At 38.6% G+C, this 25,650-nt stretch overlaps 1 protein-coding gene across 3 annotated transcripts in view; it reads left to right on the top strand.

Moving 5' to 3' along the window:
* Positions 1-25,650, top strand: part of LOC126284229 (uncharacterized) — a 333,906-nt gene that overhangs the window by 253,714 nt on the left and 54,542 nt on the right. For all 3 annotated transcript variants that reach the window (XM_049983005.1, XM_049983007.1, XM_049983006.1), the window contains 2 exons: positions 3,542-3,737; positions 10,914-11,081. In XM_049983005.1, coding sequence (XP_049838962.1) covers positions 3,542-3,737; positions 10,914-11,081 — 364 coding nt within the window. The remainder of the gene's footprint in view (positions 1-3,541; positions 3,738-10,913; positions 11,082-25,650) is intronic.

Below are 25,650 nucleotides of genomic sequence, written 5' to 3' on the forward strand. Positions count from 1 at the left end.
TTTTGGCAAACAGGTGCATTGCCAACTTCACATGGTTCCTGCAGCAGTTATCAGGGGCTGTCTGAAAATGGCAGTGCATATGTTTGCCAAAATATTGTGGAGAAATTACGATGTGACGTGAGTGGACACCAAAGAACTCAACACGTCAAATATCCACATGTTTACAATCACAACAGTTATGAATAGAACAACACGAACACGAAAGATATAAGAATGGGAAAGGATTGACATTGGAATACCAGAGGCAGGTGTAATATTTGAAATGAAGCGAATGAAATTTTGGAACAGAAAGAAATACAGAAGTGATTAGAAGTACACAATGTTTTCTACTAAACATGTCTGCAAATCTTTTTACTGGTTAGCCATATGTAATATCTGATCCTTTGAGTACACAGCTACCTAAACACTTTGTACTGCCAAGACAATGCTCCATTTGGGTTAAAAAAGGAACTGTAGACCCAAAGTCTCAACGCCATAGCATCATTTGTAGGTCTGTTTTGCTTTCTGGGGTATTAATCAGGGTTCTCAATAGGAGTTAATTATAGAAATGTGGTTCTGCTGTGAGCAAACACAAACTGTTCTTCTTTAACACCCAAATATACTTCAAAACGCATGAATATCTGATACATAGTGACACAGTGTGTATTAGGAAGGACATTTTACACACTGCCCAGGCAAGAAAAAACAAAATTAATGAAAAATTACAAACATGAGCAAAATACTTGTATCATCCGGGCTGCAAGTGTGTGAGAGCCATACAAACATCACTAAGATGACTAGGGAACCCACTGAGAATGGTGAAACTTCAGAAAAACAGGTTTGGTTGTTAAACAAGAAGAATTTGTGATTACTCAAGGCAGAACCGCATTTCCAGTATTACGTATTAGGAAGTAAACACAGACATTGGTAAATACTATACCACCTACTTTTCAAAGGCTGTAAAATGTAAGCAGGTTTGTGATGCATGGGTATGATTTGTAGGTTCTTAGCGGTAATGTAATTTTATGCACATTCTGTTTACCTTCCACAAAAAAAAGTGGCTGAATAAGTTCTTAAAGGCTAGATTCATAGTATTTTTAATTAGTGGCTGTCACTTTTTTTTTTCAGTAAAATGGAATGCAAAGAGTTGCTAACATTTGACAGTGTTCCATTTTTCTCCATGTATCCCTAAGAGACCTTTCATGCTCAAATTAGAACCCTCAATGATCCCTGTTAATCACATCTGAAACAATTTAATCCATAGCAATATATTAATATGTCTTAAATGATAATAAATCTATTCAGCACATAATAAAATGAATATATATAGTGCTTATTTTAACTTTGGCATTCCCCCTGAACTGTTTCCACATTCTCCTGAAGGGTAGGGCTATCCTCTGGTGGTTTGTGTACCCCGGTTGTATACCACTGCTTTAGTTCAACTAATGAAAGTTCTACAGACTGGTTTCACTCAGAAGAATCAGTGGATAGCTCAATGAAGTGAAACACTAAAAAATAGTTTGAGGTGAAAGAATGAATACATGTGTCGACTGACAGAAAACCTACAGACTGGTTTCACTTGAAAAGAAAACATGAATAATTCTGTCGATTTGCAAGACTACACCAGACAAGTTCTTTGGGTTACACCCATAGATTGGATTTAGCTGAAAGAATGAATTAATAATTCATCAGATGTGTAAAATTACAAATGAATGAGTCCATTGTTTTCCAGCAATGATTGAATTGATTGTTTTCATTCAGTTGTTCCCACAACTACATGCACCATGTCACTTGCTACACCATGTCGGTGGACATCGTGTCTATGAACATAACACAGCAGAAGCAGAGAAAATGCTGGACCAGTGAGTAAGCACTGTGTGCATTCCGACAGGCTGGGGAAGAGATGGGCCACCAGGCCATGACAACTCACTGCCTCTGGCCCAGCGGCCTGTTCTCAGATTTCCAGCCCAGTGGGCCAGGCCGCCGCCATGGCTCATACGGGCCAGGCCGCGAGATACGTGTTAGGTTGGCTCATACCAGCACTGTGCATGACTAATAGTGACCTTATGGGACCTTTGATATTCGTGGTTTGAGAGGCAATAGGTAATTAATGAGTACTGTATATGATACAGACAGATACATATTTGTGTGTTTCTTAAAAAATAAGGATGAAATATTTCAGAACTTAGGAAATTGAAGATTCAAACAGAAAAACAAACTGGTAATACTTGAAGTGAATTGCACTGGCAATGCCTTAGAATTCTGTTCATGCAAATTGTCATAGTTCTTTGAATCTGAAGGAATTCACCATGAAGTATGTAACATATACCACCACAAATGGCTATATCTGAATGTCTCAGTAGAATATTAATAGATATGGTAAGGTCACAGGTGCTAGGAAGTGATATACCAAAAATTTCTTGGGCTGATTTACAATTCGACACACACACACACACACACACACACACACACACACACACACACACAAAATGTGTTACAAATAGCCACAATGATGGAAAAATGCTTTATGAATTGTGAGCAGGAAGAAAGCCTAGTATACGACATTTACATGTGATGGGATGTGTGGTTTTCAGTCACATAACCAAACAATGTCATCATTCAAAATTATCCAGAAGGGTAGAATAAGCATTCTTATTGTATACACTCTACATGGCCATGGCTACAGGATCTGGATGCCAGAAACAAAACAGATTGAAGAATTCAAAGAATTTTTGATTGGCTGATGCTCAACAGAAAATAGTAAACAGAAAGAATTTATTGAACTGTCTAATGATGAAGCATTACCATTTCCGAGTATTGAAGATGAAAAGTGGAAGTGAAAGAGAAGATTTCAGCACTAAGAGGAAGTTTATCGTTTTTCACATCTGGAAGACAATTTGGAAGAAATGCTTTTATTAGTTGTTAGTAATCAGGAACTTATGAAACACACAGGACTCCATGAAAATAACACTTCATTCCAAACAGAAGGCATTACTGAAGAAGCACAAACAAGTGTTATGAAAAGAAGAGACAATGATGAACCATTATTGTATCATGAAGCAGTCACATAATGAAATAATTCAAAAGATATACAATAGGCTACTTTAGATATCATTTAGAGGTTACTTTAAAATATCATTTTGAGGGGATGGAGGTTGAATGTTAAAGGATTCAACAAGTATACAGCAGCCCCTTTATTTGTCCATTTTTGTGACTGGATTATCATTGATGTTGCTTTTACTTAAAACATTAAAGAATAGTTAAGAAGCCTTTTTTTTCTTTTTTTGTTAAAAAAGTAATTTAGCTTCTCTGCTTTAATGGTATTCACAGTTTTCCTTCCAACAGATATTAATGTGTGCAATACAACTGTTTATTCTCTCTCTCTCTCTCTCTCTCTCTCTCTCTCCCTCTCCCTCTCTCTCTCTCTAACTCTCTGTCATACCTTGTAGAATAAGTACTCAGTCGAATAAGGTATTTCAGTTAGGAATTGTTCAATATTGAAATTTAATTTTTTTGTTGAATTTTATTTAAGGAAATTATTATTATTGTTTGTTTCATACAGGGAGAAGGTGAAACATTCAGACTATGTCTCTGTGTACTATAGAGCTCCTTGCAAACGCAGATTGCGTAATATTGAAGAGTTGCATAAATATCTGTTGTTAACTAAATCCAAGTTAACTGTTGACCAGTTTGATTTTGACCATTGGGTGAGGTGCTTCACTGAAGGAATTAACGAAAAGTACTTCATAAAAATTGAGGTATGGCACACTTATTTTCTAAGTGATGCAAGTTGTTTTTATGAAAACTAGTATTTGTTGTAGTTGCAGTAGTAGTAGTAGTAGTAGTAGTAATAATAGTATGTAATTGCTTGTCTGGGATGTATTTTTATTTTTCAGTCTGCAGGGTGAAGAGAAGGGCAAATTATGCTAAAAGGAAAAACTTTATAATTTCATCCTGAGCTGTTGAGAAAAGTAAGGATGGTCTACAGCAGGCTGTTTAAGCTTCTGTGGCAGCCAAGTGGTCTGAAAACTGTTGGGCAGGGGTGGGCAAACAGTTGAAGCATGGGCAGTCTTGCAGACGAGCTGTAGTTACCCGATTGTACTGCTTTGGCTGAGAGCACATGGATAGGAGCAGCCAAGCAGCTCACATGTGCACAGAACGCAAGCAATAGGTCAATCAGAGAGTACCCTGCACAACTTGCACCTGATTGCTAGCATGATAATGGGTGCTCTTGTCCCATGGGGCAGTGTAGGAACAGCCTAGTCTACAGACTTAATACAGTGACAAAATAGAGGGGAAGAAATTGTAGGAGCAGAATTCTGAAGTGGGTTCCTGGAGACCTGGAGAATTTGAAATGTGAAAGAAGCTAGCAACAGCTTGAATTGTTGTAAGTTCTCTGACTGTTGTAATAACATCCAATTGTGAGGGGATAATGATTCGAAGTAGCAGTTGATTAGAAAATGATAATCACTTATCTTAGCTATTCTTGTCCAGTCTAAGCTTAATCTTCACTGTAATGACTTCATCATTGATGGGCCACTGCAGAACTGTACTGCAGCACAAAAGAAGTGAGGTTGCTTGCATTACCAATTAAATTTTTGGTATGTAGTTGTCTTGCTCATGATCTGAACCCTTACATTGTGCATAGTTCCACCAAAATTGATCAACTCTGTGGCAGTGGATGTGCAGTTAACTATAGATGTATTCATATCCTGCGATGGGAGGCAGAAAAGATGGAGCTCATACACATCTTCATTAAAAACCACTACAGAAATATTTTCAGTCCTGAGACTGGTTTGATGCAGCTCTCCATGCTACTCTATCCTGTGCAAGCTTCTTTATCTCCCAGAACCCACTGCAACCCACATCCTTCTGAATCTGCTTAGTGTAGTAATCTCTTGGTCTCCCTCTACGATTTATACACACTACGCTGCCCTCCAGTACTAAATTGGTGATCCCTTGATGCCTCAGAACATGTCCTACCAACCGATCCCTTCTTCTGGTCAAGTTGTGCCACAAACTTCTCTTCTCCCCAATCCTATTCAATACTTCCTCATTAGTTATGTGATCTACCCATCTAATCTTCAGCATTCTTCTGTAGCACCACATTTCCAAAGCTTATATTCTCTTCTTGTCCAAACTATTTATCGTCCATGTTTCACTTCCATACATGGCTACACTCCATACAAATACTTTCAGAAATGACTTCCTGACACTTAAATCTATACTCGATGTTAACAAATTTCTCTTCTTCAGAAATGCTTTCCTTGCCATTGCCAGTCTGCATTTTATATCCTATCTATTTTGCTCCCCAAATAGCAAAACTCCTTTACTACTTTTAGTGTCTCATTTCCTAATCTAATTCCCTCAGCATCACCCGACTCTATTCGACTACATTCCATTATCCTCGTTTTGCTTTTGTTGATGTTCATCTTATGTCCTCCTTTCAAGACATTATCCATTCTGTTCAACTGCTCTTCCAAATCCTTTGCTGTCTCTGACAGAATTACGATGTCATCGGCGAACCTCAAAGTTTTTATTTCTTCTCCATGGATTTTAATACCTACTCCAAATTTTTCTTTTGTTTCCTTTACTGCTTGCTCAATATACAGATTGAATAACATCGGGGAGAGGCTACAACCCTGTCTTACTCCCTTCCCAACAACTGCTTCCCTTTCATGTCCCTCGACTCTTATAACTGCCATCTGGTTTCTGTACAAATTGTAAATAGCCTTTTGCTCCCTGTATTTTACCCCTGCCACCTTCAGAATTTGAAAGAGAGTATTCCAGTCCACATTGTCAAAAGCTTTCTCTAAGTCTACAAACACTAGAAACATAGGTTTACCCTTCCTTAATCTAGCTTCTAAGATAAGTCGTAGGGTCAGTATTGCCTCACGTGTTCCAACATTTCTATGGAATCCAAACTGATCTTCCCCCAGGTCGGCTTCTCTTAGTTTTTCCATTCGCCTGAAAAGAATTCGCATTAGTATTTTGCAGCTGTGATTTATTAAACTGATAGTTCGGTAATTTTCACATCTGTCAACACCTGCTTTCTTTGGGATTGGAATTATTATATTCTACTTGCAGTCTGAGGGTATTTCGCCTGTCTCATACATCTTGTTCACCAGATGGTAGAGTTTTGTCAGGACTGTCTCTCCCAAGGCCGTCAGTAGTTCGAATGGAATGTTGTCTACTCTGGGGGCCTTTTTTCGACTCGGGTCTTTCAGTGCTCTGTCAAACTCTACACGCAGTATCGTATCTCCCATTTCGTCTTCATCTACATCCTCTTTCATTTTCATAATATTGTCCTCAAGTACATCACCGTTGTATAACCCTGTATATACTCCTTCCACCTTTCTGCTTTCCCTTCTTTGGTTAGAATTGGGTTTCCATCTGAGCTCTTGATGTTCATACAAGTGGTTCTCTTATCTCCCAAGGTCTCTTTAATTTTCCTGTAGGCAGTATCTATCTTCAAAATATCCACGGGTGTACTGCCGATCTGTAGTGTCCAACTGGCACAATATTTCGGCGATCAAACATGTCGCCATCATCATTTTGATTATCAAATACGCCGGGAGAAACTCAAGAATCACAGTATCTATCTTACCCCTCGTGAGATAAGCCTCTACATCGTTACATTTGTCCTCTAGCCATCCCTGCTTAGCCATTTTGCACTTCCTGTCGAACTAATTTTTGAGACGTTTGTATTCCTTTTTGCCAGCTTCATTTACTGCATTTTTATATTTTCTCCTTTCATCAATTAAATTCAATATTTCTTCCGTTACCCAAGGATTTCTACTAGCCCTCGTCTTTTTACCTACTTGATCCTCTGCTGCCTTCACTACTTCATCCCTCAAAGCTACCCATTCTTCTTCTACCGTATTTCTTTCCCCCATTCCTGTCAATTGCTCCCTTATGCTCTCCCTGAAACTCTGTACAACCTCTGGTTCTTTTAGTTTATCCATGTCCCATCTCCTTAAATTCCCACCTTTTTGCAGTTTCTTCAGTTTTAATCTACAGGTCATAACCAATAGATTGTGGTCAGAGTCCACATCTGCCCCTGGAAATGTCTTGCAATTTAAAAACTGGTTCCTAAATCTCTGTCTTACCATTATATAATCTATCTGATACCTTTTAGTATCTCCAGGCTTCTTCCATGTATACAGCCTTCTTTTATGATTCTTGAACCAAGTGTTACCTATGATTAAGTTGTGCTCTGTGCAAAATTCTACCAGGCGGCTTCCTCTTTCATTTCTTTGCCCCAGTCCATATTCACCTACTACGTTTCATTCTCTCCCTTTTCCTACTACCGAATTCCAGTCACCCATGACTATTAAATTTTCATCTCCCTTCACTATCTGAGTAATTTCTTTTATTTGATCATACATTTCTTCAATTTCTTCGTCATCTGCAGAGCTAGTTGGCATATAAACTTGTACTACTGCAGTAGGTGTGGGCTTCGTATCTATCTTGGCCACAATAATGCGTTCACTATGCTGTTTGTAGTAGCTTAGCCGCATTCCTATTTTCCTATTCATTATTAAACCTACTCCTGCATTACCCCTATTTGATTTTGTGTTTATAACCCTGTAATCATCTGATCAGAACTCTTGTTCCTCCTGCCATCGAAATTCGCTAATTCTCACTATATCTAACTTTAACCTATCCATTTCCCTTTTAAAATTTTCTAACCTACCTGCCCGATTAAGGGATCTGACATTCCACGCTCCAATCTGTAGAACGCCAGTTTTCTTTCTCCTGATAACGACATCCTCTTGAGTAGTCCCCGCCCGGAGATCTGAATGGCGGACTATTTTACATCCGGAATATTTTACTGAAGAGGACGCCGTCATCATTTAACCATACAGTAAATGCCCTTGGGCAAAATAACAGCTTTAGTTTCTCCTTGCTTTCAGCCATTTGCAGTACCAGCACAGCAAGGCTGTTTTGGTTAGTGTTACAAGGCCAGATCAGTCAATCATCCAGACTGTTGCCCCTGCAACTACTGAAAAGGCTGCTGTTCCTCTTCCGGAACCACACGTTTGGCTGGCCTCTCAACAGATACCCCTCCGTTGTGGTTGCACCTACAGTACAGCTATCTGTATCGCTGAGGCACGCAAGCCTCCCCACCAACGGCAAGGTCCATGGTTCATGGGGGGGGAGTTTCATAGTAATGAATATGATAGAGGGAAACATTCCACGTGGGGGAAATATATCTAAAAACAAAGAAGATGTACTTACCAAATGAAAGCACTGGTATGTTGTTAGAGACACTAACAAACATACACACAAAATTCAAGCACTCCAGCACTACACACACCTTCTGTTTCGTCAGTGCACATACAGCTTTTTCCCCTTTTCTACTTCACTTCTCTTCCCTCTCCCTTTATTGCTATCCCTTTCCCCCATTCCTCCCACACAGCCTCCTGACTCTGCAGCCAGCAGCCCTAGAACATCCCCACCACATTCCTGCATGCTCTCACAAGTGGCACAGTTCTCCTTTCATACCATGCTACCTCTCCCTCTTATGCCCACCTCCAATACCAGATTGCTGCTCTGGTTATATACAGTCACAGTCTGCAGTTGGGCCATAGTGGCCATGTGTGTGTGAGTTGTGCTTGTTTGAATGTGTGTGTGTGTGTGTGTGTTTTCTATTTCCGAAGGAGGACTTTTTTTGTCTGAAAGCCTAAACATTTAGCAATCTTTTCATTGTGCATCTATGTCTCAATGCCTCCTGTTTGCCTTCTGTTCTTTTCATAATATTGTTGAAAGTGTTAATTTTTGATTATGCTGTAATTATGTGGCCTTGTAATAGTGTCTATTTATTACTTGGACATACATGAACTAAGATCTTGCATCTAGTATGAGGTCTGTAAAATGTTTGTAGCCCATGCCCATTTTTGAGACTTTGTTGTAGTTTAGTTACTGATTTACATATATGCAATAAATATGTTGAAGCCAGTTTAACCAAACCCTCACAGTTTTTCTGAGCAAAGTGGTATAGTTTTTAAGACAGTAGACTTGCAATTTGGAGGATCAAGATACAATTCCCAATCCATCCACTCAGATTTAGTTTTTTCTATGGTTTCTTTAAATTGCTTAAAGCAAATGATAACATGCTTAATTTGAAAAGACCATGAACGATTTCCTTTCCCAGTCTGTGTTTGTACTCTGTCACTTTACTTCAATTATTCATCATGTTGATGTGGTAGTAAAGTGAAAACATTGAGACATCTATAAAAATCTTAGACAGGTAATTGTTTGTGTTGGTAACTGCTTTTGTAATCAAACAATTTGTGTCGGGATGATGGAACATGGAATTTTTTATACAGCAAATGAAATGCTCAATGAGCAGTTTGGTTATGACAGTAACTGTTTGTTTAAACGTTTACAAGAAAAATAATACACACAATGAACTTCCTTTCCAGATTCACAGGACTAATTTGTTTTACAAAAGAAAATCAAAGGTTCAAGGAATCAAGAGTATACAGGAAACAGGATAATTACCAAGCACTCTTAGCTAAGAAATAGACAGCAGGACAGAATAGGAAAACGAAATATATATGCAATACCAACAACAGATCAGATTTTAAAATCTGAGAGGTTGTAGAGAATGTTGTTAAAAAGACAGAAATTAGGGAAGAATAGTCTTAAAATTTGAAAATTAATATATAACTAACATAAAAATGGGCAGCTGTAGGTATAAAAGAAAAGAATTCATTAATGTTAGTGGGAGACCAGACAAGGGTGAAAGAAAAACGCTAAAGGATCATAATGTAGAAGAGATATAAAAGCAGAAAGCAAAAAACACTATGGGAGTGGAAAAACAATAGCTGAAATGAAGTGAGAGAGAGGCACAGAGGAGAAAGGATGTGGCAAGTAACAGAAAAGTGTGATTTAATTTGAGATATGATGTGTTGCTAGAGCCAAACATATACTGTAAAGCCATACTTCACATCCTTCTTTTTAAAAATGTTAAGTGAAGCAGGGACAAAGCTCAGAGAAGGTTATCTCACAGGTGACAGTCTCCATTTAATGAAATAGCCTGAACAGTGAGAAGCCTGCAGTTGCTACTAGTGGGTGCTTGTCTTGCATACCATATGTAGGCCTGTATAAACCAAAAAAGTAGCTTCCAAAAACTGCAAACGTAGGTATTTGGTTGCTGTTACTATACATCTTTGCTGGAAATATAACAATGAATTGATTGGAGCTGCTTTTAGAGGAAAAGATATTGGTGTTGCTTCTGGGTTGGGGGGGGGGGGGGGGCGGGTTGGAGCTGCTTTATACTTTTGTCTCAAATTACTAGAAATTCAGCACTGCAAGTAAAGAGTAACATTTATCAGACAGTAGTGTTGTGACCTATTCGTAATAAAAAGTGTTTAATGATAAGGATCACATGTTTTGTGGGTCAGAGAGCTCAGAATCAAAGGAAAAAAGGCTCGGGTTGTGCTTTGTCCTCCAAGAAGCCTAATTGAAGGATTATATTATTTTCTGTGCATATCTACTGAGCATAAAAGCTGTTTAGTGTAGTGTACAGTTGTATAATTGAACTGTATTGTAATTGTGAATTATTCTTGAATCTTGTGGCCACAATGTAAGGAAACATTTGGGAAAACATACAGTGATTTTCTAGAAATTGTTAATTAGATTCCAATGAGTTGGTCTAGTCCTGAAGAATTTCTTGATTCAAAACATGTTTTCTTTGACAATGTATGTCTTTCTTCCATACTAATATACTTTTGTTGGCAGAAATATGATGATACGAAAATTATCTTACACTTCGAATGCTCCTTCTTATTGCTGTGCCAGTTGTAACAGTGTAACACATCTAGTGACAGATTCATATAATTATATTGACATTCATCTTATTTTTTCAGAAAGTATTTGCTTTTACTGTTATTAACAAATCACAATGGTCTTTGTCTTTGCTATAGGATATCTCTCATGGTGTAGAGGCCGTTCCTGTCCCGTGTATTAATACAGTTGATTCAAGAAAGCCAGATGACATTACATATGTCACCAAGCATGTACCTACAAATGGTACATACATCGAAACTGACCCAGAATTTCTCGTATGCTGTGAGTGCACTGATGATTGCTTGGTATGTTTTGTAAATCATTTTTAGTATGTTTATTAAGCACAACATAACTGAAATAGTTTTGAGCTTCCAACCAGAAAATTATGGCCACCTCTGCATTTTTGGATTTACTATGAGTAGGTCAAATGATAGAGTAGCTTACCCGATTTCTCTGCACAGTTTTACTTGGTAGCAGCACTTCTGTAAGAACTGGCTGAAAAGTTGGTGGTGGGAACAGTCTACTGTTAACAATGTAGTCCTCATCAAAATTGCAGTTGGATGCTGAATGAACTACTGTTTATGATCGGTTCGAGTCTCATTTACTTTAATTATGCACAGATAAATGAGTAAACACATATTACACTTCATTTATGTTCTACGATAAAATGTGATGTCAGATTATTTAATTAAGATAAGATATGTACACATGAACTAATGAACTGTAGACAAATTACAGCAGCTGTTCATAAACTTTGGTGACATATATAAAGAATGTGGCTGAACAAAATAAACATGTCCTTAATAGCTCCTGAATTACAGACAGGTAAGGTACAGTAGTGATATTAGGCAGTCGAGTGAAGGACCTGTGATCATACAAAGTAAGTTTTTATAAAACAATGAGAGAAATTATAGTAACTGAAATAATGAAAATGAGACATGTGCGTAAGACAGATAATTTACAGCATGACCTGAATGGAATTATGAGTCGTATCTGCAGTTAGAAGTGGTGAGGAAGGGAACTGTGTCTGGTCATTCAGTATTAAGCTTGTGCTCTTGGACATATGTTTATTCATTCCCATTATTTCAAGATACTCTGCCCCTGGTTGCTGTGTGGTCAGTGCAACAGAATGTCATGCCTAACAGCCCAGGTTCGATTTCCAGATGGGTCGGAGATTTTCTCCACTCAGGGACTGGGTGTTGTGTTGTCCTTAGCATCATCATTTCATCCTCATCAACACGTAAGTCGCCCAAGTGGCATCAACTCGAAAGACTTGCACCAGGCGAACAGTCTACCCTACAGGAGGCCCTAGCCACACGGCATTTCCATTTTATTTATTTCAAGATAGTTCATGTTCATTCCTTTGCAGATGTGATGCAATGCTCCATGTTTCATCTTGTAATTATGGCCTTCTTTAAGAAGGTGGTCTGCAAAGAAGAATCTCCTTTTAAGTTTCCAACTTCCATGGAGTTCTTTCAAGTGGGAACATATTGCTCTGCCAGATAGACCTACGTATAACTTATAACAATTACAAGTAATTTTATACATTCCATTCTTTTCCAAAGCTGGTATGCTGTCTTTACTATTGGACAAAAAGTGTCCAGCAGTGTTGTGCACATAAAATGTTGTTTTTACATTCCTGGGTTTATGCTCTCTGGCTACACATCCAGTGAGAGTCTTCCTAAATTGTGGACCTTTCATTGTGTTCTTGGGGTGGTGGGTCAAGAACATGGTAAAGCAGAGAATACACCTGTTGTTTTTGCTTTTTGTGCAGTCAACTAAGGTAGGAATGTAGCCATGTTTGATACTATTTATTTGAAGGCATTTAGTTCCATTTGGAAGTTATCTTCACTCACAGGGATGGATGTTACGTGATTTGAATGGAAGACAGAATGTTTGTGGTTCACTGGGTGTTGAGAATTGGTCGATATTACTATGTCTGTGGGCATAAGTTTTCTATACTCTTGAAAGTATGAATATGGTCATTAATGTCTGTGGTTAGATCTAAATAATTTATGCCATTACCCCCCTAACTCCATTTTCAATTTTATAATGTTGTGTTTAGAATTTAGTTGCTTGAGGAATTCAGTTGACTTAAACAACTTGAAAGACCTGCAAATCCCACCTAGTGCCAAGATAGTTTCTTTTGATGTTATCAACTTATTCACTAAACATTCTCAAAGAATTATCTAAAGTGAAGAGTTAACCCAGTTGTCACAGATGATATAAGGTTAGCTACACAAACTTGTCTAACACGATATTCTTTCCTTTTCAGTCACAAGATGTACAAATACACTACTGGCCATTAAAATTGCTACACCAAGAAGAAATGTAGATGATAAACGGCTATTCATTGGACAAATATATTATACTAGAACTGGCATGAGATTACATTTTCACGCAATTTGGGTGCATAGATCCCGAGAAATCAGTACCCAGAACAACCACCTCTAGCCGTAATAACGGCCTTGATATGACTGGGCATTGAGTCAAACAGAGCTTGGATGGCGTGTACAGGCACAGCTGCCCATGCAGCATCAACGCGATACCACAGTTCATCAACAGTAGTGACTAGCGTTTTGTGACGAGCCAGTTGCTCGGCCACCATTGACCAGACATTTTCAATTGTTGAGAGATCTGGAGAATGTGCTGGCCAGGGCAGCAGTCGAACATTTTCTGTATCCAGAAAGGCCCGTACAGGACCTGCAACATGTGGTCATGCATTATCCTGCTGAAATGTAGGGTTTTGCAGGGATTGAGTGAAGGGTAGAGCCACGGGTCGTAACACATCTGAAATGTAATGTCCACTGTTGAAAGTGTCGTCAATGCGAACAAGAGGTGACCGAGAGGCATAACCAATGGCATCCCATACCATCACGCCAGGTGATACGTTAGTATGCTGATGACGAATACACTCTTCCAATGTGTGTTCACAACAATGTCGCCTAAAACGGATGTGACCATCATGATGCTGTAAACAGAACCTGGATTCATATAAAATAAAAAAAAAATAAAAATAAAAAAAATGACGTTTTGCCATTCGTTAACCCAGGTTCATTGTTGAGTAAATCATGGCAGGCGCTCCTGTCTGTGATGGAGCGTCAAAGGTAACGGCAGCCATGGTCTCCAAGCTGATAGACCATGTTGCTGCAAATATCATCGAACTGTTCGTGCAGATGGTTGTTGTCTTGCAAATGTCCTCATCTGTTGACTGAGGGATTGAGACGTGGCTGCACGATCCATTACAACCATGCGGATAAGATGCCTGTCATCTCGACTGCTAGTGATACGAAGCCGTTGGGATCCAGCACGGCGTTCCGTATTACCCTCCTGAACCCACCAATTCCATATTCAGTGTCACGATACAATAAACCGCAATCGCAATACGCTACAATCCGACCTTTGTCAAAGTCGGAAACATGATGGCACGCATTTCCCCTCCTTAGACAAGGCATCACAACAACGTTTCCCCAGACAATGCCGGTCAACTGCTGTTTGTGTATGAGAAATCGGTTGGAAACTTTCCTCATGTCAGCAAGTTGTAGGTGTTGTCTCCGGCGCCAACCTTGTGTGAATGCTCTGAAAAGCTACTCATTTGCATATCACTGCATCTGCTTCCTGTTGGTTAAATTTCGCTTCTTTAACACGTCATCTTCGTGGTGTAGCAATTTTAATGGTCAGTAGTGTAGTTGGATGGTCTAGCTATGGGTTCTCCCCTCAGTCCAGTCCTTACTGAAGCTTTCATGGACAATTTTGAAACACAGTTCTTGGAAAATAATCCACTCTCTTCCAAGGTTGGATACTGGTTTGTGTAGATAGATACTGTGTTGTGCTTATGGACAGCTACCACCCTACAACTTCTAAAATTCCTCAAGCAGCTAAATCCGAAACAAAACAGTATAAAACTTACAATGGAGTTTGGGGTAATTGTGTAAATTACATGGATCTAACCACACACAACGGTGACCCTAGTGGTGTGTTCAAGTTTTATAGTAAACTTACCACCACATATATGCTAATGCTGGCCAATTCTCAACCCCCAGTGACCCATAAACATTCAATGATTCATCATCTAACATCCATTCCTGTGAGTGAAGACAACTTCCAAATGGAATTAAACAAATTCAAACTTAACAGTATCAAACGTGGCTATCCTCCTAGCTTAGTCAACTCCATAATGCACAAAACCAGAAACAACAGATGTACGGCTGGTCCCGGCGGAGGTTCGAGTCCTCCCTCGGGCATGGGTGTGTGTTTGTCCTTAGGATACTTTAGGTTAAGTAGTGTGTAAGCTTAGGGACTCATGACCTTAGCAGTTAATTCCCATAATATTTCACACACATTTGAAAACATTTTTTTGGAACAACAGATGTACTCTCTTCTTTACCATATTCTTGATCCACTACAAGAACACAATTAATGGTGCACAAATTAGGAAAAGTCTCACTGGATGTAGCCAGAAATCATAAATACAGGAATGTAAAAGCATCCTTTTATGTGCACAACCCTGTTGGACACTTTTTGTCCGATGATAAACACAGCATTCCAGCTTGTGAAAAGAATGGAATGTATAAAATTACTTGTAATTGTTATAAGTTATACGTAGGTCTATCTGGCAGAGCAATATGTTCCCACTTGAAGGAACCCCATGGAAGTTGGAAACTTAAAAGGAGATTCTTCTTTGCAGACCACCTTCTTAAAGAAGACCATAGTTACAAGATGAAACCTGGAGCATTGCATCACATCTGCAAAGGAATGAACATGAACTATCTTGAAATAAATAAAATGGTAATGCCGTGTGGCTAGGGCCTCCTGTAGGGTAGACTGTTCGCCTGGTGCAAGTCTTTCGAGTTGATGCCGCTTGGGCGACTTACGTGTTGATGAGGATGAAATGATGATGCTAAGGACAACACAACACCCAGTCCCTGAGTGGAGAAAATCTCCGACCCATCTGGGAATCGAACCCGGGCTGTTAGACATGACATTCTGTTGCACTGACTACACAGCAACTAGGGGCAGACTATCTTGAAATAATGGAAATTAATAAACATATGTCCAAGAGTCCAAGCTTAATACTGAATGACCAGACACAGTTCCCTTCCTCACCACTTCTAACTGCAGATACGACTCATAATTCCATTCAGGTCATGCTGTAAATTATCTGTCTTACCCACATGTCTCATTTTCATTATTTCAGTTACTATAATTTCTCTCACTGTTTTAAAAAAGTGTACTTAGTGTAATCACAACTGTTTCACTCACCTGCTTAACATCATTATTGTATGTTACCTGTTTGTAATTCAGAAGTTGTTAAAGACAGATTATTTTGTTCAGCCACATCTTTGGAATATGTCACCAAAGTTAATTGTTGAGTTACTTTCTTCTGTGAACAATTGTTGTAATTTGTCTATAGTTCATTAGTTAAAGTGACACATATTTTATGTTAGTTAAATAATCTGACATCACATTTACACTGAAATAACCATTCTTGTTTTATTCCTAATTCTGATATTAACATTTTTCATCTCTGGAAATGGAGATACTCTGTAGATGCCTAGTTTAATATCTTTGATCCCATAAAATTTCACTGTACTACTTATCTTTGTACCTGGTGCTGCCATAACAGACAAAAACCAGTTTACGAAACAAATAATAAATATTGTAGAATATTACACCACTGTTGTTTTGTTTCATTCACAGTCTATAAAATATTGTACCAAGAACTGATAGAACAATAAATCAATGCAATATTGTTTGAGTGGAGTACCCTAACCATAATGCAATTAAACACAAGTATTCATCTTTGGCAAGGAAACATATAACACACTGTCCTTCAGATCAAATAATCATATCAGTACAAACACAATGTGTGCAGTAAATTTCATTTGGAAAAAATATTGTCTATAGCCTGACTTGATGATAACTGTTACAGTGCGCACTGGCCATTATTGGAAGGTTTATACATTCAATGAAAATAATTTTGAGTTCTCAGTCGATCATGAAAAACAATCACTGAATCATTGGGCAAACTCCCAGACATGGAACTTTGGATAAAACACGTTACATTTCCCCGACTTGCAATGCAGTACATTTCCTCTTATTAGCAGACATAGACTTAGCTTCTTTCAAAACTCACTGCAGACTGGTCTAAAACTGTCCTGCTTCTTATATACAATATTTTAAACTGAATTTATGTATTCTTGTATGTTAGATTTTCATAATTTACAATTAAAGATATACATTTCTGAGTAATTGAATAGTGTATAGAGTTTTGTTTAAATATGAATTTCCAGCTGCAGTAATAATTTTATTGAATATTTCCACGAACAACTGCTCTCCCTGTAAGTTGTTGTGAACTTAATCTCAAGATGGAATTATTTTACTTTTTACAGAGTGTATCCTGTGTGAATGTCACAAGTTGAAATTGTGAGCAAGTTGGGACTAAACCCCAAATACCTCTCTCTTACACGCAGGACTCTGCCATTCAAGTCCTATATACACGCCTCAAGGGCTGAGTGAAAACTTCAACTTGCTGGTAGCCTCTCACACTGAACCAGACCACATGTATTTTACAAATAGTAAAGAAGATTTTGTGTCAAAGTTATAGCTAATTCTTAATTCTCCATGATAATATGTTGCCCCACATTTTCACAGGAGAGCCTTTGTGGAATTTGGAAAGTAATGAAAGAAATGTATAGCAAGTTATTGGCTCATGGGATGTGATCATTGACTCCCTTGTTAAATGTCTGCCTGTGAATGACAGATATATTTCTTCTTGTTCCAAGCACAGTTTTAGCTGAATTTATTTCTTCTCAAATTATTTTATCGTGGGCAAAAGATAGCTAATGTGAAAGGCAGTACTTTTGAATCATTGTAACAGTGATCACCATTCGAAAGATGCTCATTATATTTTGGCCACAGATACCACTATTTAACACAATATAATGTAGTACAGTGCTTTATTGAATTAGTTCTTCCACTACCTCCAGTAACATATATTTATGAATAAAATTTTAATAAGCAGAACTATATTTTGGAGTCCTATCTTACGGCATCACACTTGTCTGGTATTTTTCCAATGTGTAGATTCTGTCTTTGATGTGCAATTCTGAAAGGTCTGCAAATTACTCATCTACAACTATTGTATCACAAAATGATTTCAAGCCACAAGTTTCTCATGTTGAAATCAGTGGATGCTAAATCTAGTGAATAGGAGGGGTATTTTAATCCTTTATACTAATATTCCCTCATGTTTTCTTCTGTTATAATTTGGGTGTCTCAAATGAATTTTCATCCTGATGCTCCATAACACTGTAGTGGTATCTGCCAGCTATTATTTTTATTTTAACTGTTCTAGCACTGTGGTGAAATTTAAATACCATACAATTTTTAAAGCTTGTAAAAAGCCATTCAAAAGTAGAGTAAGCTATCAGACATTCTTTCCTCGACATAAAAAGCCACACACATACTCCAGGCACTGAGGCCCAAAAGTGGTGAGCAGCGATCTCAGCTGGGATGGGTAGTGGGAGTGCAAGTATGGTGTGAGGCAGGGAGTGGCCGGGATAGCAGGGTAGGGATGAGTGAAGAATAAGTAGTGCTGCCTGTGGGAGTGTGCTTGACTTGAATGACTGCTGCACAGCTTTTCTGAATTGTCCAGATGGGAACTCTGCCTATAATATATTCTTTGGTCCCATAATCCTTTGAGCACAATCTTCGCCAGTCCCTGTCCCCACTTGTCTCTGTCCCCTCTGCTGCTCCCACTTTTGTCTCACACTGCCTGCTAACCCCTCCTACAATCCTTCCCCTCCCCCGCCCCCCAGTCCCTCCACCAAGTTCAGGCTACTAGTGCTGCAGTTATCCTGATATCCCTCCCCCTTGCCATCCCTCTTCTGTACCCCCACTATCCACACTGGACAAGATCATTTCTAATTGTATTCCGGTCTCAGCACACAGAGATGGCAATGGTCATGTGAGTTTGATTTGCGCACGTTTGAATATTTGCGTGTGTGTGCGTGCACGCGCGCGTGCACTTGTATTGTTGTTGTTGTTTTCTATGTCTGAGGAAGGACTCTTTGTTCATTAGCTTAGTCTACCTTGAAATGTACTTTAAATGTGTGTGTTTGCCACTCAGTTCTACCTCTATGTCGAGAGTAGCAATCTGCCCTATTTCGTTGTTATTATTTCACCCCAAATTTTCCATTATTTGATTTCTTAAAGGTTTCTTGTAATGAATTCTTCACGAAAAATGTACAGATACCTTTTATGATGTTCCAGGTAGTTGACATAGTGTTTATCCTTGATCATCCAATACCATATTGCACCTTGTTGATACTTACACACATGGTTGGAGTTTTGGGACAACATTGAAGAGTATCATCTTCAAGAGAAGTGTGGCTGTATTTGAATTGAGCTACTGAATTCTCAGATGTTCAGAATAAATTAGCAGATTCCTTACAAATACATACTGACTTTGAATTCATTGGTTGGGAATTAACAGTCTAAAAACAAAGAATATTCAGCATTTTGGAATTCCAGTTATCTTCTTGAATGAAATGCACACAGCTACCTCTAAATGCTGTGTAAGCAAAACTATATTGCAGATCAAGTAACAGTTGAGAAGAGAACAAAAAAAGTTATTGAAATCAACATCTCCCTGTGCTAGGCTGAGAAGTTTTATCTTTGTTCTCAAAAGGTTGATGATAAACACAATGCTTTTTTCAAAAGCAGTAGTTTTCAGCAAGTTTCCTATTGGCATCAGGTTGGATTCTGTAAAAATCGATAAATTCATTCATAAATTCAAACGATGTCATATTTGCAACTGTCTCTACAAAATTGTTATTTTTTTTTTTGATTTTGGTAGGGGGTAGGGTTACCACCAAGTTACAGGCAGAATGAATGGACAGTGACAGAGGGTGTATATTGGGAACACACATGCTTTAGAATATGACAGTTGTGACCCTGATGTGTGTTTCACTACATGTGCCATCTGGATTCGTCCCCCAGATACCACTTTTTTCAGAGCTCTGCAGTTGGGAATGTGTGTGGAAACATGTGTTTAGTTCTTGCCACTCACCTGGCCTTAATTTACATTAGTAATTTTATTTCATTTCTTCAATATTGCCATTCCTTCTCAGTAACTATTCTTTTCTTCACTCCCTCCACTCCCCCCTTCTAACTGTACAACCCCCCCCCCCCCCTCCCCCCGTCCACTACAGCATATGATGCACAATGTTTTGTCAGATATATCTCTTGCTTGTGAACCTATCTTCCACCTTTAAGCTCTCAGATTTTCAGATCTCATCCATTGTAGTTACCAACAATCAGTATTTCCTTCTCATCCCATCTTGTAAGACTACCCTGACTCACAGTTGTGGACAACTTTCCCAAATACTCCCCATTTCCTAAACCTAACCAGTCCTTTTGCATTATTCCTCTTTCTTCCCCTCCAACCCTCCTGCCAGCAGAAGAAGCCACTGGCTCCAAAAGTTTGCACCTTTCTTTAACCTTTATATGTATTTTCTTCAGCTGCTGCTTGGCGTGTAGAATTTTTTATGTATTCAATTACATTATATTATCAAGAATTGATTATTTTAATTTGTAGAGTAATCATGTACATGTATATACCCTCTCAAAGAAATTCCGAAGGAGCTCAGGTAATTGTTGGATATTCCACAGGACAGGATATCACGTGACACTATTTGAAACTTGTAAAATGTCTTTGAAATAACATCTGACACGTGGTATCCATAGATATGGCAGTCCTATACCATAATGAAGAATAGTATCATTTTATGAACAGCGCATGCAGCGTTACAAAAAGGGAAATTCACTGGACAGAACTTTAAAATTTGAAGAAGATGTAATGATTGATCTGTATAAGAAACGGACATCTATTACTGCCAGTAGGCATGTCTAAAAGTAGAAATAAGATCTAGTTTTTGGAACTGTTAGTTCGTTTCATGTGTAGGGAAGTTGGACAGGTTTGGGAAGATTGGAAAGGCGGGCCAGAGAGGGACCCATTTGTTGTGAGGACAATGCTAGACAAAGTTAAAGGTGGAAGCATAAGATAGAGAAGGAGGTCAAAGATAGCTCATTGGGAAATATTGTGCCACCTTCAGCTCAGAGAGGATAGCGGGACAGAGTAGGAAGTAATGATGATTTAAGAGGATGAATAATTAGAAGTGAAATGAACAGTGTAGTTACAACAGAGCATAACAAGATACAAGTAAAAAATAAAAATGGAAAGAGAAGAAAAATTAAGGACAAAAAATAATAGAGTAAATAATGAAATTCTACCAATGAAAAGAAAGATCAAATCCTACGATTGATGTAATTTTATACAGTGGAACCTCATTTAATGAGCATCTCCCATAATGCACAATTCATGCAATGAGCAAAACAAATTGTAATAAAGGACTTGTTTGAAGAGTGATGTTTCGCATAACGAATGACCACGATTTAGTGTGACATTACCAGCCGTACGCACGTGCTGGGAGAAATGTTCAACAATATGAACACCATTCATTGTCGGCAGCAGCATATGAACAATGCCTTCAATACATACTGCAGTCTCGGTTTAATGCTCTTTCTGCTGTCTTCGTAGTGCAGCTTGTGATCACACATTTTTCTTAACTTGTAGTCACATAGTGTTTCTTTGTGTGCAAATTTTAATGACCTTCGTAGAAATGTCCTCAAAGCTAAAGCTGCAAGAAGACAACCAAGAGAAGGAAAATGATCTTAGAAATGAAATGTAAAATCGTTGAAAATTATGAATGTGGTGTGAGTGTTGCTGATTTAGCATGCACATGCAATCGGTCTACATCAACTATTTGCACTATCCTGAAGAACAATGACAAGTTTAAGGAGATATATGCTTCAAAGGTACAAGAATATATAAACAACAGTTTTGTATTCTGGATGATGTTGAAAGATTGCTCCTTATGTGGATAAATGGAAAGCAGTGGCAAGCTGATTTTATTAATGAGAACACCATTTTTGAGAAGACAAGAATGATTTTCACCAACCTCGTTAAGATGACACCAGGATCATCGACTGCCAAAGAAGTGTTTAAAGGAAACAGTGAGTAGTTTGAGAAGTTTAAGAAAAGAATCAGCATCCACAGCATTGTGAAGCACAGTGAAGCAGCCAGCTCCAACACAGAGGCTGCAGAGAACTTAATGAGCAACTTCATTATGCTGGTAGAGTCTCAGGGTTATCGGTCGCAACAGGTTTTTAATTGTAACGAGTCGAGTCTGTTCTGGAAAAAGATGCTGAAGCATACCTTTATAACTGCTGGGGAGAATGCATTGCGCAATTACAAGCCAATGCATGCAGCAATTCGAAAATTAAACTTCTGCTTGTTTACCTTTCAGAAACTCCATGAGCTTTCAAGAAGTGTGAAGTTCAGAAAAGCGGGGTAAATGCGATGTGGAGGTCCAACAACAAAGCTTGGGTGACACGTGCTCTTTATTGTGATTGGATCAACTAAAGTGTTTGGACCTTTGGGTGAAAAATATTTGCTTGAGATGAGTCTGCCCCTCCATGTCTTGCTTGTTATGGACAATGCTCCTCCCCATTTTCCAGGCCTAAAAGACCTCCTCGTTGAAGAATTTCAGTTCGTAAAGATCCAATTTCTACCTCCCAGCACCACACTGTTTCTCCAGCGTATGGACCAGCAAATTATTTCTGACTTTAAGAAGCTCTATGCTAAAACACTCTTTGAGCATTTCCTTGAATTGACTGAAACTACTAATCTCACTCTCATTGGAAATATCACTTCAACATCGTTGCCCGCATCAGGGTGCTCAAAAAGGTTTGGGAAGGGGTTACCAAGAGAATTCTCACTTCTGCTTGGAAGAAGCATTGGTTTGAGTGCAATGTTGAATGTGACTGAGGCATTTGAATCAGTACCTGTGGAGCCTGTAGTCAACAAGATTGTGTCTTTGGCCAAGAGATGGGGCTAGAAGTGTATAACAATGACATCGATGGCCTTGTGGAAAGTCACAGCCAATGAATGGCAACTGAAGAGCTTTTGGAGTTGCAGTGTGTTTCTCAGCTGGAAGTTGTGTAAAGGAGTTCTACATAGGAGGAGGAGGCGATAACAGCAAAGCAACAATCTTCTGGCGCAATAAGAGAAATGCTGTGAGCATGGGAATAGGTTGCATCTTACATTGAAAATCATCACCCCAATAAAGCAGTGGCTACACTTGCTACAAATTTATTTGGCAGTAATGCTGTGTCATAAATTTGCCAATTGTTGAAGTGTCGGCAGAAACGAATAACAATAGATAACATTTTAATAGAAAAGAATTAGTTATGTAGCATGAGTGATAAAGAACATAATAATGTATGTATAATTTTTTTTAATAAATGGAAGGAATGAGAGAAATTTTTAGTACTCTTTCTGCATTATTGTATCTTACATTGATTTATATGGAATAAATTGTTTCACTTAAAGAGTGTTTAGCACTACAAGTAAGAGCCCAGAACAAATTATGCTCACTCTGCAAAGTTCCACTCTACTGAATTTTAATTCCACTTATGAACCTTCATTTATTTCCGCCATTGCTTCTTTGGGCCCAAACCGAGTGATATAGAAGACGCTGCATCGCTACCTTACATTCTTTTTAATCTCAGCTCTTTACTTTCGATATTTCTTTCCCTATAGCTCATACCTGGTCCTGAGTAACATAAAATCATTTTAATATACTTTGTATTGTCAAATGCTTCTTTGATTAACAGGATCTGTAAAAATAACTTAGTCTATCTCTAGTTTTGCTTCCCTAATGGAGAATAGTGCGGAAGTACCTTGCTGATGGCTGTATCTTTCCTAAAGCCAAACTGATCTTCATCTTACAGATGCTCAATTTTCTTTTCTATTTTTCTGCATACATGAGTTGTCAAGCTAATTGTGTGATGCTTCTCGGATTAATCTATACTTGAGGTCATTAGGATTGTGTGGATGGTGTTTTTCTGAAAGCCCAGTGGTGTCTCTCCTGCATGACAATCTTGCACATTGACTCAGTTAAACATCCATTTGAAATTTCCCACAGTGATTTTAGAAATTCAAGGGAAATGTTATCTGTCCCTTCTGTTTTGACTTAACCTCTGTCAACACCTGCACCTAAGTGATGAAAGATACACTCAAGTCATGAAAGAAATATAATAGTTATAAAGGAAATACCCAAGTGTCTCATAGTATGTAAAATATTGGACAAAATACTTGAGAATAGGCTAAGGAAAATAGTAGATGCACAACTACAGGAACAGCTGTATGGGTTCAGAGAACGCTGTGCAATTATATATTGCATATTTGCACTTAGAATGCAGCTAGAGAAACACTGGGAAAAGGGAAGGGACCTACAACTTTAATTTTTAGTTTTTGGAAAAATATTTGATATTATCCGAAGAAAGACGATATGGGAGAGCCTAAGAAAGATAAATGTATCCACAGGTCTAATTCAGGAAGTTAAAATGTTTTATATGAATGCTGCTGCAGTTGCATACCGATAGGAAATCTTAATTCTGAATGGTTCCAAATAATTAGAAGAGTTCAACAAGATGGTGCCCTTCCCCCATTTATTTATCACTGTCATGGATGAAATCATGAGAGGAATGAAGCAGGACACCAACACATTTGCATTTACAAATGATTCGGGGGTAATACAGAGCAAGAAGCAGAGGAGAAGTTGGCCACTTGCAATTACCATCCCAGACACATGAATTAACAGTAAATAAATAAAAAACTGGTTGAATATCAATCCACAAGCAGAAAAAGAAAGGAAAAATAAGGATGGGATATACACAGCTGGAAACACCAGACAAGTATAAATATCTTGGGTGCATCATTTCAGGCACTAACAGTATACAGCATAAGATCAGTAACTGAACTCAAAAATCAGCTCACTTGTATCATCAGATTTGGAATTTACTCTGGAATGAGCAAGTCCCCCTAAGATCAAAACACTGTCTCCTTCAGTCTTACTTAATTCCCAAAATAACTTATGGCTCAGAAATCTGCACAACAACCAAACAGTTTGACAAACAAATTACAAACTGCAGAAATGAAGTTCTTAGGAACTATAGTCTAGAAAACAAGGGAAGATAGACTCAGAAGTGGGGAAAAAAAACAGGGAAAGAAGCTGGAATGTATATGTTCTTAAAACAGTATGAGAGAATAGTAGTGTGTGGTCCAGTCACATTAATGTGACCACCGCCTATGTTCAATCCAATGTCAACATGCAGTAACCACTCACAGCCAGCAGGTTGCAACAACATCAATGGAGGGTGCGTACAGCGTGTCAGGGGGGCACGGAAAACATAGCAGTCATTGTCAATGTGGAAATGGAGTGATTTCTCTGATGTTCAAAAGAGCATGATTAGTCGTCTGGCCAAGGATGAAAGTATTTGCAAAATAGCTAAGTTTGCAAACAGTTTGCATGTTGCCGTGGTTAAAGTATACCCTACATGGCAAAATGTGAAAATCCAAAACCAGTGCCAAGGCAACTCTGGTCCACCATGGGCCATAGCTGATGGGATGAACAATAGCTGTGGAAAGGTGTATGGGTGAATAGACATACAGCTGTTAAGCAGCTGACTGCCCATATGAAAAAGGGGCTACTAATAGTGTCTCCTCCACAAACGTTGCTGCGTAAGAAGCTCTGCAGCATGTACTTGCTTCATACACCCTTGCTGGCTGCTGTTCATCGGCAGTGAATGTTGCAGTTTCCACACCTATACCGCAACTTGATGACCACTGAGTGGTGACAGGTGGCCTTTTCAGATTTCATTCTCTGTTGAACAGATGACCGTTGGCATGTGTGGACCTGCAACAATCATCGGAAGGCTTCAGGCCAGAGGAGGGAGCATTATGAT

The sequence above is a fragment of the Schistocerca gregaria genome, chromosome 8 (assembly GCF_023897955.1).
Source record: "Schistocerca gregaria isolate iqSchGreg1 chromosome 8, iqSchGreg1.2, whole genome shotgun sequence".
NCBI classification, from domain to species: Eukaryota; Metazoa; Arthropoda; class Insecta; order Orthoptera; family Acrididae; genus Schistocerca; species Schistocerca gregaria.